Raw genomic sequence first — 16,947 nt, forward strand, 5'->3', positions numbered from 1 at the left:
TTTAAGATGCCTGGCTGGTTTTTTTTTTTTTTTAAATAATATATTAGTTTATATGTTTAAATCAGTTTTATGTATTTTACAGTATTTTGTATTCAATGTTGTTCCCTGCCTCGATCCAGAGGGAGAGTCAAGTTGTTGTTGTTGTTGTTGTTGTTGTTGTTGTTGTTGTTGTTATTATTATTATTATTATTATTATTATTATTATTATGTAAATCGCACAGAGAGCTCTAGCTAGGGGTGCAGTATATAAATGTAATAAATAAATAAATAAATAAATATTATCATTATTATTATTCAAATTAAAGAAACTGAGCCCGGAAATTGGAGGAGCAGAACTGCAACAAGTCCAGAGTCCTTCCCATGCCAAAAATCCACAGCAGATTATCTCAGGCTTTCTTTATTCTCTCAGTATTTTAACAGTCTATAAATTAATTTCAACTTTGCTGTTTTAAATTTGTATTTCTGCACTGCTGCTGATTCTATCCTGGTTGTGCTTTTATATTGTATTTTCTATCTTGGTTTTATACTGTTTGTTTTATACTTTGAATGGTTTTCATTTCTGTGAACCGTCCAGAGAGCTTCGGCTATTGGGTGGTATAGAAATACAATAAATAAATAAATAAATAAATTTAGTTTAGCTGTATAATTTGTGGTGGGGAGATATAGGGAGGAGAACCATTTGATTACTGCTATTGTTAAACGCTTGGGAGTCAGAACCGTTGTCTAGCTAATGCAAATCCCCCAGAGATCTACCACTGGATCTCCTGGAGGCCCTGGAAAGCTGTTGCCAGTCAGAGTAAAGACTACTCTGTGCACTAGTAAGCCTATGTGCCCCAGTTGCTGGGGAACATGGGTGGGAGGGTGCTGTTGCACCGTGTCCTGCTTTGTCGGTCCCTAGTCGACAGCTGCTTGGCCACTGTGTGAACAGAGTGCGGGACTAGATGGACCCTTGGTCTGACCCTGTACGGCACTTCTAACATTCTTACTGGATTAGATGGACAAAAATTCTGACCTGGTATAAGTCAACTTTCCATGTTAAGCACCAGCAATTGCACGAGCAATTTAAAATGTCAATAAATACATACATAAATAAATGATCACCTGATTCCACGGATGGCAGATACTGGAAACGTCCAGGTGGAAATTCCTTCCTGTAGAGAGAGCCCCAAAAGGTAAAAAGAAAAACCCACAGAAACAAAATCCCAAAATCCCAAAGCTGTACGAATCAGAACCATTGGGGAACAATCTTAAGACGAAACTGAACCACTGCAAGTCTGCAAAATTCTGAATTTACCTCCTCCAGGGAGCCGATGTGACTCAGCGTCACCGATTTGTTTGTCTCTTGGTTGCAGATTTTCAGCTGGGACGGCTGCAACACTCTGCCCAGTTCTAGAATCAAAACCTGGGAAGAAAGACAGCAGACAGGCGCTTACATGGCTTTAAGAGAGGATTCGACTCGGAGCCGGCCCCACCATGAGGCAGAGTGAGGCAGCTGCCTCAGCGGCAGATGCTAAGAGGCGGCAGCAAGGTGTTGCAGGAGAGAGCGGAGTGCTGGCCTACTGCCTTTAGGTATGGCACAAGATGGCGTCTCGCATTGAAGAAAGCTTTAATTGCCAGTCTAGTTATGAAATGGAAGGAGGCACCATCTTTATGCTTGCATCCAAAAAACTCTATGTTACAGGGCGGCATATAAACGTTGGAAATAAATAAAGGTGTCAAAGAGATCCAAAGGATGCAACGGCAAGGGTAAGGAAGGGTGAACATGAGCAGAGGTAGTTAAACGTACTTCACCTTTGTATCACTTAAGACAAGGATGGAAAACGGTGGGCCTGCAGAGGTTGTTGGATTCCGGCTCTCATCATCCCCAGCCAATTACTGGGGGTGATGGGTGTTGTAGTCCAACAACACCTAGAAGGCTGCAGGTTCCCCACCCCCAACTTAAGAGATAAGACCTGAGAATTAGCACAACAGCATCACAAGAGCTGGGACCGGAAGAGTTTTTGAAGGAAGAGCAAGAGGCATCCTTACGATTTTCTTTTGCCCTGTAAATTTATGGATGGAACCAAAAGAGGTAGAGGGAGAGACTCCCAATTGCTCTCTCCTCTAAGCCAAACCAGCTCTGTGAAACATGCCCTGAATTTCGTTCCCATTAGGAGGGGATAGAACATGAAACACCAGCTTGGAGAGGAAAAGCTTTTGCTACCAAAGAAGCGGAATCCCCCACCCCCACCCCGTATTTCTCCCCATCCCTACTAGGTGATGAGGCTGATGGCTCAGGAGAGGCATCACTAAAGAACCCACCCTTCGCGGCCTCCTTACCAGGCACTGCTCTGTGGAGACAAAGGGCTGGCAACACTCCATCAAGACCCCCAGCCAGAAATCTACCAGCTCTTGTTTGGGAGACCACGTTTCCAAAGGAGGAATGAAATGACTGTAGATCGTATAGGTCTCCTTGATGGAAATCAAGAACCTGCGCCAATAACGGGGTGGGCGTGAGAGAAGAAGTGGAGGAGAAAAGAGCGTGAGAAAAGATGGCGTTTCCAGCCAATCAGTGGAGGCTGGTGGCTCCGATGTCAGTGGGGCAGTGAATCCGCTCTGGGTTTCAGCCCGAACTCTAAAGGAGCTACTCAAGGTGCGAAGCTATTCTTTAGTGTTGTGAGTGATTTTGACCAAACCCTGGAGTGGATTTAACGCCCTAATGACATTGGAACCACCACCTTCCTCTCCATCCAATGGCAGTTTCTCCAAAGCAAACTGGATATTCCAAGATCAGGTAGCAGAACATATTATTCAGACATTTTTGCCTTCTTTCTGTACTATAACATACTGACCTGGTGCACACAATGAAACAACTCACCTTTTTAAAAACAATGGGTTCTTCAGAGAGCAAGCGGTTCCTGATTGGTCGCCTGCTTCCAGGGATTCTCTGTTCCTAGGTTGCTCTCTGTGACATGAGAACCCAGATCTCTGGGATATTGAAGGAGAAACAATCCAGAGCAATAACTCAAGAATAAACCATGGGTTATAATTCTGGGTTACTTTCTGCCTCAACACTCCATAGTTCTGGGTTCACACATCACGTAGAATAACCTAGGGATGGGGTATCCCTGGGTTGTTTAGTGCAGCAGAAGAGGGTGCGATCCAGCACGCTCACTTGGTTCCAAACAATCCACAATTAAAAAACCATGGGTTGTTCATCATGTGAACGGGATCAGTCTATGCCTTTCATTAAAATGAAAGTAGGACATGCTCTAGAATCATAGAATAGTAGAGTTGGAAGTTGGGGTCGAGTCCAACCCCCTGCTCAACGCAGGAATCCACCCTAAAGCATACTTGACAGATGGTTGTCCAGCTGCCTCTTGAAGGCCTCTAGTGTGGGAGAGCCCACAACCTCCCTAGGTAACTGGTTCCATTGTCGTACTGCTCTAACAGTCAGGAAGTCTTTCCTGACGTCCAGCCAGAATCTGGCTTCCTGTAACTTGAGCCCATTATTCTGTGTCCTGCACTGTGGGATGGTCGAGAAGAGATCCTGGCCCTCCTCTGTGTGACAACCTTTCAAGTCCTTGAAGAGTGCTATCATGTCTCCCCTCCACCTTCTCTTCTCCAGGCTAAACATGCCCAGTTCTTTCAGTCTCTCTTCATAGAGAGAGACAAAACTCTCTCTTTTATACTGTTTTTATGTTTTTTAAATTTTTGTATACTTTTAATGTTTACTATTTTTAATTGTTGTAAACCGCCCGGAGAGCTTCGGCTGTGGGGTGGTATATAAATGTAATTAATTAATTAAATAAATAAATAAATAAATAAATAACAGGGCTTTGTTTCTACACCCCTGATCATCCTGGTTGCCCTCCTCTGAACCTCTATTTCATAGTCGAGCAAGAACGAATTTGCCTGCTTTTTCAACACCTGTCCTCTTCTCCCAGCACCCACTTTGTTTCATTAGCTGCCCCCCTCCCTACAAGAGAGAGAGAGAGAAACCAGAGATCTCACCACGTACCAAACAGGGGCATTGAGCTTATAGAGTTTCTCTGAGGACTGGATGATTTTCTCCATGTCACCTGTTAAGATACTGGCACCCAGGTAAAACCCCACATCCCAGTAATGTTGCATTTTTTCCAAGCAGCCCTTCCGGCCCAGGACACAGCTCACCTTCATACCTTCAGGAAGAGAGAAGGAAGGAAGGAGGGAAAGAAAAAGGGAAGAGATGATTTTCTAGAGCTGAAACAAATTTTAGCAGGGCAGGAATTTCTCAAGAAAATGATCATATTTGTTATCACCTCCTAGCAAAACCAAGGGTGTTGAACCTCTACCAGCCTGAGGGCTGAATTCCTTTTCAGAGTAGCTCTCTGGGGCTGCGCTCCAGTGGTGGGCAGGACCAAAGTCAAAAGGGCGGGGCCAAAATACCAGCATATTTTAGCTTCAAGCTCTTCCTTGAAGTCTTTTGCGAGCTGACTTGAGTGTCATTTTTCTTGGTAGAAAGGCGGGGTACATATCAAACCAATCAACAATAAGTTTCAACCTAAACTGCACAAAGCCCCAGAAACCACCAAACCACCGGTGGTCAGTGGGGAAAGGTGGGGGTGGCCAATTGGGGAACCCAGGAGAGCCAAATTGGGACCCCAGGAGGGCCGGATTTGGCTCCCAGGCCTGAGGTTCTGCAACCCTGGACCAAATAATAAAACTGCACTGGACACAGTCACATTTGCTTTTCCCCTAATTTATAGCAATTTGGTTTGCTCCCCGCTAAACATTCCCTATCACAACGCATAGGATTGTTGAATTCGGCAAGCCTCGAAACTTAGCATGATCGAATTCCAAAACTAAACGTATCAATTCAAAGTCTAATGACAGACTGTTGCAGCTCAGAGCTACGATCCACCTCCCCGACGCCAATATTCTGAGATGAAAGAGAAGATGGCCTCCGCACCAATCTGTCGAAGCTGCATGGAGGTTTCAAAGTGGTGCCCGGCGGCGATGAGGAAGACGACAGAGTTGATCCCAGCGTGGAGGCTCGGCTCCGTTAAGAAGGCCTTGTGGTACCTGGGGAGGTCAAAGCACAGGAGAAACTCAAGACTTGGAAAAAAGCAGAGTTTTCTCCACACTCAGCCATAAACCCCGCTCAACCTCTTATTTACTAAGGACTATCCTAGTTCCCAGTTTACTTCTCCCTGGCAAATCACTCCCCATCTTTTCTCATTTGAGGGAGATCTGAAGGAATGGCCATGTTGCTATTGTGCACACGCATACGCCATCTTTAACGGAAGGTGGGAGGCAGCACATTCATGTGCTCCCGCATGGCCATACGGGAGCACACGAATGCGCTGCCTCCCACCTTCCATTTTGCATCCAGTTTAGAAATCATCCCAGTAAGGCCCTGTTCCTGGGCTGTTCGGAGTGACGTGCAAACCCAGAACTCTGGGTTGTTGAGGGGGAAACAACACAGAGTTTAAACTCACAGAAATGCAGGACAGTTCCCTGCCTGTCCCAGGGATTCCTGTCCATTCCTCACCAATAAAAGGCCTGGTCTCTCTTCTCGGCATTGGTGAAGCCAGAATCAATGAACATGTCCTTATAGATGCGTCCACACATGCAGTACAGGTCGGGCGCTGCACCTTCAGGCCTCTCCACCAGGGGCAGGAGAACAGAGAGTGCCTTCTCGCGGTCACCGGGGTGGTTCCGCCTACAAATGTATCATAGACGTATACACACACATACATGAGCATTCAATGGTCACCGAGAGCCAGCTCACCAACACAGTAGGTCACCTTGAAGGCAAAAAGGAAGGCCCCCAAATACATAAAAACACCAGCATATTTTAGCTTCAAGCTTTTACTGCCAGCAACTAATATTTAAGAGTGGCATTCCCACCATGGTGGGAGGACACACAAAAGTTGGGGAAGCTGCAAACGATTGGCGGTTAGGGGAAAGAGTGTGGACATCTCGATTGGGACACTCGGCAGGCCAGATTCGGCCCATAGGCTCGAGGTCTTGCACCTCTGCTTTAGTACATGGCTGGTCAGAGGTGACTTCATGACTGAGGGCTCCCCTCTCCTCTTCAGCAATAGTGGGCCATTGAGAAGCTGACCTTTTAAGATTTCCTACAATGCCCTGGAACGACCAACATAGCTTTGGTCCAGGACATTGTGGGAAATTTAAATGGCAGCTCCCACCTTATTTATTTATTTATTTATTTATTTATTTAAAACATTTATATCCCGCCCTATATCATTAAGATCTCAGGGCGTCGTCCACTTTGAGGAACCCATTGAGTGACTGATTTGATTTGCAGTGTTTTTAAAACGTACAAAGATACTATATAACAGAGTTCTGAATTCAGATTATGCTTTCGCTACAATCAATCCAAATAAATGTATTGATGAACTTTCCAGAAAGAATGGTATTATTTGCATACAAATACAACAAATTACGTTAGTAAAAAAAGAAGACCTGTAAGCAGAATCAAACCAATACCGATTAATCATTTTAATTTCCCGTGATGTCCCAGGGCAACTAAGTTGAGCGCTTTGTTGGCATGGTGGATATATATTTACCTGGACACTGCAGTGTCCATGTAGTTATAGACGGTGAGTAGATTTAGCATTCCACCATTATAAAGCCGTTGCCAACCAGCCCTGGGAACACTGGGCAGATCTCACTACTCCTGGGCCCAAGTTTCCAGGTGCTGATGTCGGTCCTATGGATGTTTTTCCCCTTCCCGCACATATCATCGTATGTAGGGACTTTATCTTTAAGTTACTTGGTAAATGGCAACCTGCAGTCATCATGTTTGTGATTTCCCGGACATCACCCAGCATTTGTCCACGTGAACACTGATGCGGGCATGGGTGGGTGGGTGCGTGGACAAAAGACATCCTGTGGGAACCAGCCCATATGTTCCTTGCCTTTTTCTCTGACAAATGCCACCTTCCTAATATTGGCTTTGGAGGAAGAAGCACGTGTAGCAACTTGCAACACACGCTTGCAGGGGCTTTCTTTTCAGAGCTGGCCACCACCCTGGTAACCTACGGTGGCTTCCATGGGCCAAAAACTATCTTCTCTGACAGGAGTTGGAGGAGACACTGCTCTGTCCCATCGCCCGTGCTATTGGTACGACTGCCTTTGTGCCTGAACCTGTTCCCATGGCGAGCGCAAGGGTTAGCCAGTGTCAATATCAGAGCACCGATGGCTTCAAATCCCATGTTGATGCTGTCATGCCCCACCACTGAGTCAAGGCTACCAGCACTGCCTGCAACTTTAGGAGGTTCAGAGGCCATCCCCACCCCCCTTCAGACACACCTAATGGGCGCTTTTTTTTTAACTATCTGTAACAGCAGCAGAGCAGGAAAAGGGTCGAAATTAGCTCTGTCACAAAACACTGACATCCAAAACAAACCAACAAACCACTAATGAAACCTTAAAATTAAGTGTACGCTGCATGACTGCAGTGCTATGCTTGGTTACATGGGAGTAAGCTCCATTTAACCCAGTGGTACTTACTTCTCAGTGCAAGGAGTCAGTTTGTAAAACGCCATTGGAGCTTTAACTAAAGATCTGCATCCAGCTGAAATGCAACCTTTAGGTTCTACATAGGAATGCAACGAATCTTGCAAAGAAGTGTTAACGTTTAAACTGCTAGTATTTTATCCCCATCAAAGGAAAGGAAAGGAATAACAAGTCTCTGCTTATTCATCTTCCTTGTGCTCTGACTTCCAGTGTGTGAATCTGTTACAAACAGCTGCAAAACTTGAAAGCCTCAGTATCACCTCATCCACTTGCCAAAGCAAGAAGGGTCTGACATCTATCCTGGTGCTACACTCCCTCCAGTCCTTCTCCACCACTGTTCTCAGGACAACAGCACACAGGAATCTGGAACAGCCATTAAAGCCCCAGCAGCCATAGGCATCAAGGGCAACAGAGGGCAACGAAGCCTAATAGGGCTGAAAATAGCGGCTCATTCCTGCTTGGTGAAGTTCCTCACCTGTCAAGAGCAAAGGCATAGTGGAAGCAGATGTTGTGTTGCTCAGCGACGTTGCAAGTGGGCAGAGCCTGCAAGGTCTCCACCAGCGTGATGATGGCATTGAAATCCTGCAGGACAAAGCATCAGGTGAAGCTACAGCACAGATGGACACAGCCTTCATCAGTTCCCAGCCTTGGGTTCCCCTGTAGTGTCAGGCTACAACTCCCATCATCCCTAACTAGTGGTTGTAATGGGAGCTGTAGTCCGACAACCTTTGGGAATTTGGTATGAAGCAAGGCAATGCAGGAAACACAGGGAGGACCATAGCTCAGTGGTAGGGCAGCTGCCTCGCTTGTGGAAGGCCCTGAGTTCAAATCCCGCCGTCTCCAGTAAAAAGGCTCAGGTAGGAAGTGAGGGGAAACAGCTGCTGTCAGTAATTCTCTCTGAAGTAATTGCAACATACAGAACAGCAACGCCCTGCATTTCGGTTGTCAGCAGTAAAATGAAAGGTCGCATTCTTTAGGGGACATGGAAGGCACATGGTTGGAACTGCCCTTCAGTGGTGCGCATGGGACGGTGGCGCGTAAACCTCCCTTGCTGTATGACAAACGCATTGTACTATGGTTGTACTGATGGGACAACAAAATACGGGAGCGGACAGCAGGACTGGGTTGAGGTGAAGACAGGTTTTGCTCAAGAGAGAGACAAGCACAGACTCAGGCCATGGCTAGGCGAGGGATTGGAAGGACGACGGTCTCGCGATTTTATGATCGCGAGATCGTCGTCCTCATCTATGCGGCGCGTGACATTGCAGCCGCCATTTTGGTGGGTTTTTTTTTAAAGGAGAAGGAGCGCACAAACACTCAAATGCAAAGGTGAGCTCCCCCTCCCCCCCACCCCTGATGGGCACAGAGCTCCTGAGGAGCTCCGTGCCCCGTTTCCAGCTCCTTGTGGTTACTCATGAGGAGCCGGGACAACCTGTGATGCCCGGCCACACGTTCCATGGTCACGGGATCATCCCGAGGCTGTGGAAAAAGCGGGCTAAAAGGGTAGGGTGATATCCTGGGCCAAGGGAGGGATCATCCCTCCCTGCCTCCAGGATCCCCTGTGCGTCATGTGGATGCACAGGGATGATCCCAGGGCGATCCCTGGGATATCGCCTGGTCTAGCCATGGCCTGAGAATGGACTACAGCAAGTATGGGGAATTCCAGTCCACAAAAGTTCCCCATCTGGCCCAGGGAGGTTTGGGCTCTCTTCATGGGCCCTGCCCACTCTCCTCCTCAAGCCCCTCCCCTTGGAGGCTACCAGGAACTTGAGGAGGGGGTTTACAGGTGATAACTGATGGGAGAAAGCAGGGAGATTTCTTCTACTCCACGAATCCTCCCAATTGAGAGGGGGAGCAGCACGCTAAGTGCTTTGCCCAGCCTGAGTCCACCCTGCACCTTGGTTTGCCCAAACCACATCTCCCCACATCCCGAAGCTTCATCTAAGGACTGTATGATGTAGAGGCCATGGCTACGGTCCCTGTAGCCACACCACGATTACATTGGCAACACGGCCGCACCCCTTGATGTCACCCAGCGTGCGAAGGGTCAAATGGGAGGGTCATTTGCCCCAAGATATTCCCCACCCCCTAAAGCCAGCTTGCTGTTGCCCCTAGAGGCATTTAGTTCACCTGTGCACATCAACCCACCGCGGAAGGAGGCCCCACGGCCCCGGCAAAACCACTCACCTGCGCATCGCGGTAGGATAGGAGGAAGTTCATGACGATATCGAGGCTGAGGCACTCCACACTGTCCAGGCGCTGCTGAATGCTGGTCAGCTCGCGGCTCAGCTGCTCCCCGCAGTATCTTTCGCGAGCCCTGCGGATGTCTCTCCGGATCATCTCCCGGAAGTAGCCGCTGGAGAAACAACGTGCTTTTCTTTGTTTTGAACATGATAATACCCTTAGCTTATACAGGAGAGGCGGGTGCGTTTACCTAGGGCCTGTCCACCCTTCTGTGGTCTATGCACCGACCTCTTCCTCCCTCCTTTCCTCCATTCATGCCTGATCCCACGGCTCTAACACAACCGCTGTATTCAGGGCATTCCTCTGTGCCTAGGGCTAATGCGTGGCAAACAGAGGAACAGAGGAAGATCAGGCCTCCTGGCCTTGACACTGCACCAGCCCCCAACATCCATGCATCGGGCACAGATATCTGCAAAGGGGCATGAATGCGTATCTGTAGGGTGACCATCTGAAAAGGAGGACAGGGCTCCTGTATCTTTGAAAAGCGAATTTTAGCAGGTGTCATTTGTATATATGGAGAAGGAAAAGGAAAGGAACCTCTCGTGCAAGCACTGAGTCATTACTGACTCTTGGAGGGACGCCAGTTTTCGCTGACATTTTCTTGGCAGGCCTTATAGCGGGGTGGTTTGCCGTTGCCTTTCCTGGCCGTTGTTACCTTTCCCCCAGCTAACTGGGTACTCATTTTACCGACCTCAGGAGGGTGGAAGGCTGAGTCGACCCAAGCCGGCTGCCTGTAACCAGCTTCCGCTGGAATCGAACTCAGGCCGTGGGGAGAGTTTCAGCTGCAGAAACTGCTGCTTTACCTCTCTGCGCCACACGAGGCTCATATAAGGAGAACCTGGTGAAATTCCCTCATCACAACAGTTAAAGTTGCAGGTGCCCTGCCCTCTTTTAAATCGGGTCACTCTAATATAGCTCCTGCAGCTTTAACTGCTGTGATGAAGAGGGAATTTCACCAGGTTCTCCATATATACAAATGACACCTACTGAAATTCCCTTTTCAATGCAACTGTTAAAGATACAGGAGCCCTGTCCTCCTTTTCATAGGGTCACCCTAGTATCTGTTCACACATTGGCAGACCCCACAACCAGGACCCTTGAACGATTGGCAGCACGTACTGCCTCCAGTTTGGGAGGTGAAAACTAAGCCTTTTGCCTGTCCTGTAATCAGGTCATCACTGACGCTTCCCCCCAAAAGAGGACACAGACGTGCATCAACTTTGCATAGGCTAACTTATATGTATAGATGTATACTCAGAACTAATGTCTATAATTTCAAGAGAAATGGCAAATGGGGAAGACGGTGACCAGGTGACCCATCTGCCTGCTCAGTCTGCTGCCCAGGTATTAACTGTGGATGGACAACTCCAAGGCTCCCGCTGGTCTCTCTTCCTTCTCAGGGTTCTTTTTCTTTAAACTGGACCTGGTGCTGCTTCAAATGGAGGACTGCCCTCTCTGAGGGACACATGGCCACCTTCATGCAATGCCTATTACTGGGCTCTGGCTGATTCCAGAGGAGAGTAACCTAAATCAGCAGCGCGTTTCCATGGAGCAGAAGAAACTCAAGAAAGCAGAAGAAAACTCTCTGACCCTTCTTCCTCTTTCCAGAACTGCCCTGCACCACAGAAGGCAGGAAGCTGTGGTTGGCCTCAGTAGTTGCATCACAGCTGAGCACGTTACCCGTGGTCTGATTCAAATGCCATGTTTGTGTCATAGAGGAACTGCATGAAAAAATTAAACTTTAGACTATAGCCATTTTTGCCAGCCGGTTCCTGCCTCCGTGTCCTTGTATTGCGCATGTAAGCCCAAGAGAACCATTGTGGTGCAGTGGTTCAAGTGTTGGACTGGACTGGAGAGATCCAGGTTCATAGAATCATAGAATAGTAGAATTGGAAGGGGCCTAAAAGGCCATCGAGTCCAACCCCCTGCTCAATGCAGGAATCTACCGTACAGTATACTTGACAGAAGGTTGTCCAGCTGCCTCTTGAATGCCTCTAGTGTGGGAGAGCCCACAACCTCCCTAGGTAACTGATTCCATTGTCGTACTGCTCTAACAGTCAGTAAGTTTTTCCTGATGTCCAGCCTGAATCTGGCTTCCTCTAACTTGATCCTATTATTCTGTGTCCTGGACTCTGGGAGGATCGAGAAGAGATCCTGGCCCTCCTCTGTGTGACAACCTTTCAAGTATCTGAAGAGTGCTATCATGTCTCCCCTCAATCTAGTCTCCACTCAGCCATGAAGTTCACTGGGTGGCTTTGGGTCATTCACTGACTCTTAGCCTCACTAACCTCGCAGGGTTGTTGTGAGGATAGAAATGGAGAAGAGGAGGAGCATGTATGCCACCTTGGGTTCCTTGCTAGAGGAAAGAAAGGTGGGATATAAATGTGATAAATAAAACCACTGGGGCCAACATTTCGGCCCTGTGAAACAGTGGTACCCATGGACATCCATGCTGTCCTTCTTCCATCACACATTACTTCCTCCTAGGGTGGCCATGTGTCCTACTTTACAGAGAGCAGTCCTCTATTTGAAGGACTGTTAGAGGTCAGTATTTGAAGGCATCCTCTATTTGAAGGGCTTTCCAATCCAAGTTTAAAGATGGTTCTTTAAGAAGGACAAGCAGAGGCCTTCAAGTTGCTCATTCAAAGGGAGCACCTGGACAGCGAATCAAATGCAGGCTACAGAGGAGAAACCTGTCAATGGCTCCTAGAGGGTATCTATACGCCCTATTTACTCTGTCGTGGCTGGACAGTGGCGCTGCATTGTTTATATGACACAACTGCCAATGACGGGCCTCCCCCCTCCCCCGAAATGGAGTTTTACCACGACTTTTCCCTTCGCTCCGAGATCACCACGTTGTTTCTTCGTGTAGCAGTGGTGACCTCGGTTTAGGGCGGATTGTGTAAGCTGGGGAATGCAGGGAAGGGCATTCCCGCACTTACCTGACAAGCTGAAAGACCGCCGGTGCTGCGATTTTTCTGGCCGGAGAGCGCACGGCCCCTCCTGACACCTAACTTTATCGCTTCTGCCTCGCAGCAGCAATGCTGCAGGGTTTTGAGGGAACCAGATATCAACGTGGCAGCGTATAGACACCAGCTAGCCACAATGGCTCCAGTTGTATCATGATGGCTTCGTGTGAACCATTTCTATTGTATTTTATCCTTTCAACCACTTGTAATCTGCCCTGAGGACGTTTGTTACTGGGTGGGTTAAGAATGCAATAAATCAACAGTTGCTACCTTCAGTATCTGATCCAGCAAACCTCTCAAAATCAGTGGCTGGAGCTCATGAGCAAGTTGGTACTATTGCCCTCATGTTGTGCTTGTGGGATTCCTGTGGCCATCCAGTTAGCCACTGTGGCAACTGGGCAACTGGGCTAGATAAAATACTGATAAAATACTGATGAGGGCTAACAAACTGAGACTCAATCCAGACAAGACGGAGGTACTGTTAGCGGGTGGTTCATCTGTCCGGCGAGGTGATGTTTGCCCTGTCCTGGACGGGGTTGAACTCCCCCTAAAGGATCGGGTCTGTAGTTTGGGGGTGCTCTTGGATCCAGAACTGTCACTTGAGGCACAGGTGAACTCAGTGGCAAAGAGCACCTTTTATCAGCTTAGGTTGATATACCAGCTGCGCCCTTATCTGGACAGAGATAGCCTAGCTACAGTTATCCATGCTCTGATAACCTCTCGTTTGGATTACTGCAATGCGTTATACGTGGGGCTGCCTTTGAAAACGGTCCGGAAGCTTCAGCTGGTACAAAATAGGGCAGCCTGTTTACTAACAGGGACTGGCCGACGAGATCACATTACGCCAGTCCTTTTCCAGCTTCATTGGCTGCCAGTCCAGGTCCGGGCCCAATTCAAAGTGCTGGTATTGACATTTAAAGCCCTAAACGGTTTGGGGCCAGGTTATCTGAAGGAACGCCTCCTCCCATATGTACCTACCCGGACCTTAAGATCATCTACAGGGGCCCTTCTCCGTGAGCCCCTGCCAAAGGAAGTGAGGCAGGTGGCTAGTAGGAGGAGGGCTTTCTCCGCTGTGGCACCCTGGTTGTGGAACGAGCTCCCCAGAGAGGTCTGCCTGGCGCCTACACTGTACTGCTTTCGTCGCCAGCTGAAGACCTTTTTATTCACTCAGTATTTTAACACTTAATTTTAACTTAAATTTAAATTTTACTGTTTTAACTCTGTATTTTAATCTTATAATCAACTTTGCTGTGTGGTTTTATCCTGGTTGCGCTTTTTATACTATATTTCGTAATTGTGTTTTTAACCTGTTGGATGTTTTTTGTGGTTTTAATTTTTGTGAACCGCCCAGAGAGCTTCGGCTATTGGGCGGTATAAAAATGTAATAAATAAATAAATAAAAATAAATAAACCTTTGGTCCGAGCAACTACAGCTCTTTGTAGGCGATGAAGTCTTCCAGAGCAGGGACAGAAAAACAACGAAGGCACAGATAATCGTATTTCTCTACACCGCAAGCTGCCTTGCCCCCCCGCCCCCCACTCTAGCCACATTTGTCCTACATAAGACCTTATATGACAGTGTGTGGCTGTTTCACCCTGAGTTGCCCTGGCAGCACAACATCCTGTTTTCCTGCACAAGTGTCAACAGCACAAATTGCAAAGGTGCATGAGAACAAGAGCCTTTTTGTCCGGGACTCGCTCATTTGCCAGCTCAACCTGCAACACCCCATCAATAAGACGTCCTGCAGGTCTGCATTGATATCCCCACATGGCAATTGTCACTTTTCCCAGCACATTTCAGCCTGTGATCCTTATGTCTCTGCAATACTGCAGGACAGTGAGCTTTTCCCCCAGACGTGTCTCTACAATGCCGTGTTTAGTTATTTGAATTTTTCTCCCTCCAACATCACCCCATTCAGGGTTATTAGTCTATCACCCCTGTTTATTTATTTATACAATGGACAGGTTGTTTTTCTTGACGAGAGAAGCGACATCGAAGTTGCTAACGCTTTCGATCTGCCCTTGTGTGTCAACGGAGTGGTCTTTCGAGATCTGGACTTGGGTTCAAATCCCAGACTGAGCATGGGCTGGACAACATGGACCTGAGCAAAGCACCATTGCTCAGCCTCAGTTCCCCATCTGTAAAGCAAGGCTGGGTGACCTACCTCATAGCTCACAATGATGGGACTAAATGAGAAAAATGTGCCCTACAACCACTGGGTAACACTACCCCTTTGGCTTCTATTGATTCTCTATCTATTGAGCCAAAAGTTCTCAAATTAGAACTTTTGGGTTGAAAATCAGATTAAGAGGAAGTTTGGGGGAGTCCAACTGGGGGTTAAAAGAGGTTCAAGGGGGCTTATCATTTTTGGTACCAGCAGCAAATCAGAATATGTTTATTTTCTTTATCTTATTTCCCCCTGCTCCTGCTGCTGCCTGAGAGAGTGATGGCAGCTTCCATTTTCTTTCCCCCAGAATCCCCCAAAATGGTGTCATTCTGGGGGCATTCTGGGGGGAAAATGCAGCCACAAGGAGGAAAATGGCTCAGAGACATGTTTTAAGACCTGCTGCAACTGCTGATAGCAACTATCCCTGAACCTCTTAAGAATTTTAACTGCATCTTCCCGCACCAAAATGGCCCAAACGTCTTTCAATTTGGAAGGATACCCAAGAGAAGTACACCACTGGTTGTCACCTACAGCCTCCCATTGAAACCACTGCAACAGATCATCAGTGAACTCCAATCCATAATCAGCACAGACACTTCTCTCTCACAAGCCTTGGGAGGCAGACCGGTCCTGGCCTACAGACAACCTCTCAACCTGAAGCAGAGGCTAACCAGCAATAGTACACAGGACAGCGACACAGACAGAGGGACCAGACCATGCAACAGACCCAAGTGCCAACTCTGCTCCCACATCTATTCAGGCAACACTGTCATAGGACCCAACAACACCAGTCACACCATCAAGGGCTCTTTCACCTGCATCCTTATATAATCTGTGTTACATGCCATCCCTGACTTTGTGTATTGCTAAGTTCTTAATAAACACATACATGTCTTATTTTTTTCACCACTTTTTTTCAACTGCACATTACCAGATTTCCAACTGCACATTCTTTCCCCCAAGTGCACATTTTGTGTCAAACTGCACACTAAAAAAAACCCCAGAGCCATGGGTTTCTCCCCTTTTGGTTGTCCGAGAAGATTTTAAGGGACTTCTTAACTAAGAGACGGTTTGCATTATGATCTTCCCTTGCAATCATCAATGTTTCTGCTTACCTAATTTGAATGTAAACCCATCAAAGCAGTTTTGAAGGGTTTTCCCCAAATTTAACAATTATCAATATGAATTCCTATAAGTTGCAGACTGTCATCTGTCCTTCTAAGAATCTGCCTTGGTGACGATTGCACCGCTGGTAACCGAGAGTGACTATATACTACGGCATCTTAAAATCTCAATTTTCCAGTTAAAAAGGCTACAACAAGCATCACAATTACCAAGAAAACCATGAATGTGTATAGAAGTTTTAAAAAATAGGGTCCAACAGAAACAAGAAGGGAAGGACCAGAGCTCAGTTGTAAAGCACATGACTTGCATGCAAAAGGTTCCAGGTTCAACCCCAAGCAGTTAAAAAGAATCAGAAGGTGGTGTTATGGAGGAATGCTCTCTCTCTCTCTTTCTGCAAGAGATTCTAAAGAGGTGCTGTGGATCAGAACAGAACCAGAGATAGGAAACCTTGGCCCTTTCTATACCTAAGGATTATCCCAGGAGAATGGAGGGATCATCCCTGCCTGCTCCCGGGATCCCCTGTGTGCCATTTAGATGCACAGGGATGATCCCGGGACGATCCCGGGGGAAAAGGCATTTGTAGAAACGGCCCTAGTGTCCTCCAGGAGTTTGGGACTAGAACTCCCATCAGTCCCAGTCAGCATGGCCAATGAGAAGGGATTATGGGATTTGTGTCCAGAACATCTGGAGGGCACTGGGTTGTCTCCCCCTGTAAGACAAGATGGCGGCCATGTGTCCTAGTTTACAGAGGACAGTCATCTATTTGAAGAGCTGCCCAGTCCAACTCCGGCTAAAAGAGAAAGAAATGTAAAAAGGGAGAGCACAGCAGGGCCCTTAAAGTTGAACAGGTAAAGTTAGCCCCTGGGCAGCGCATGGAGCAGCAGGCACACAGGTCACCTGGTCTACAATCCTCCCCACTCACTTCAGTGAGATGT

At 47.5% G+C, this 16,947-nt stretch overlaps 1 protein-coding gene across 1 annotated transcript in view; it reads right to left on the reverse strand.

Moving 5' to 3' along the window:
- The window catches only part of MAP3K6 (mitogen-activated protein kinase kinase kinase 6), a 67,960-nt gene that overhangs the window by 30,707 nt on the left and 20,306 nt on the right, over window positions 1-16,947 (reverse strand). The window contains exons 4-11 of the mRNA XM_063140464.1: window positions 9,694-9,862; window positions 7,982-8,088; window positions 5,513-5,683; window positions 4,931-5,043; window positions 4,001-4,160; window positions 2,320-2,470; window positions 1,295-1,402; window positions 1,102-1,151 (exon numbers count right to left, since the gene is read on the reverse strand). Coding sequence (XP_062996534.1) covers window positions 1,102-1,151; window positions 1,295-1,402; window positions 2,320-2,470; window positions 4,001-4,160; window positions 4,931-5,043; window positions 5,513-5,683; window positions 7,982-8,088; window positions 9,694-9,862 — 1,029 coding nt within the window. The remainder of the gene's footprint in view (window positions 1-1,101; window positions 1,152-1,294; window positions 1,403-2,319; window positions 2,471-4,000; window positions 4,161-4,930; window positions 5,044-5,512; window positions 5,684-7,981; window positions 8,089-9,693; window positions 9,863-16,947) is intronic.

This window comes from Elgaria multicarinata, chromosome 13 (genome assembly GCF_023053635.1).
Source record: "Elgaria multicarinata webbii isolate HBS135686 ecotype San Diego chromosome 13, rElgMul1.1.pri, whole genome shotgun sequence".
Lineage (NCBI taxonomy): Eukaryota > Metazoa > Chordata > Lepidosauria > Squamata > Anguidae > Elgaria > Elgaria multicarinata.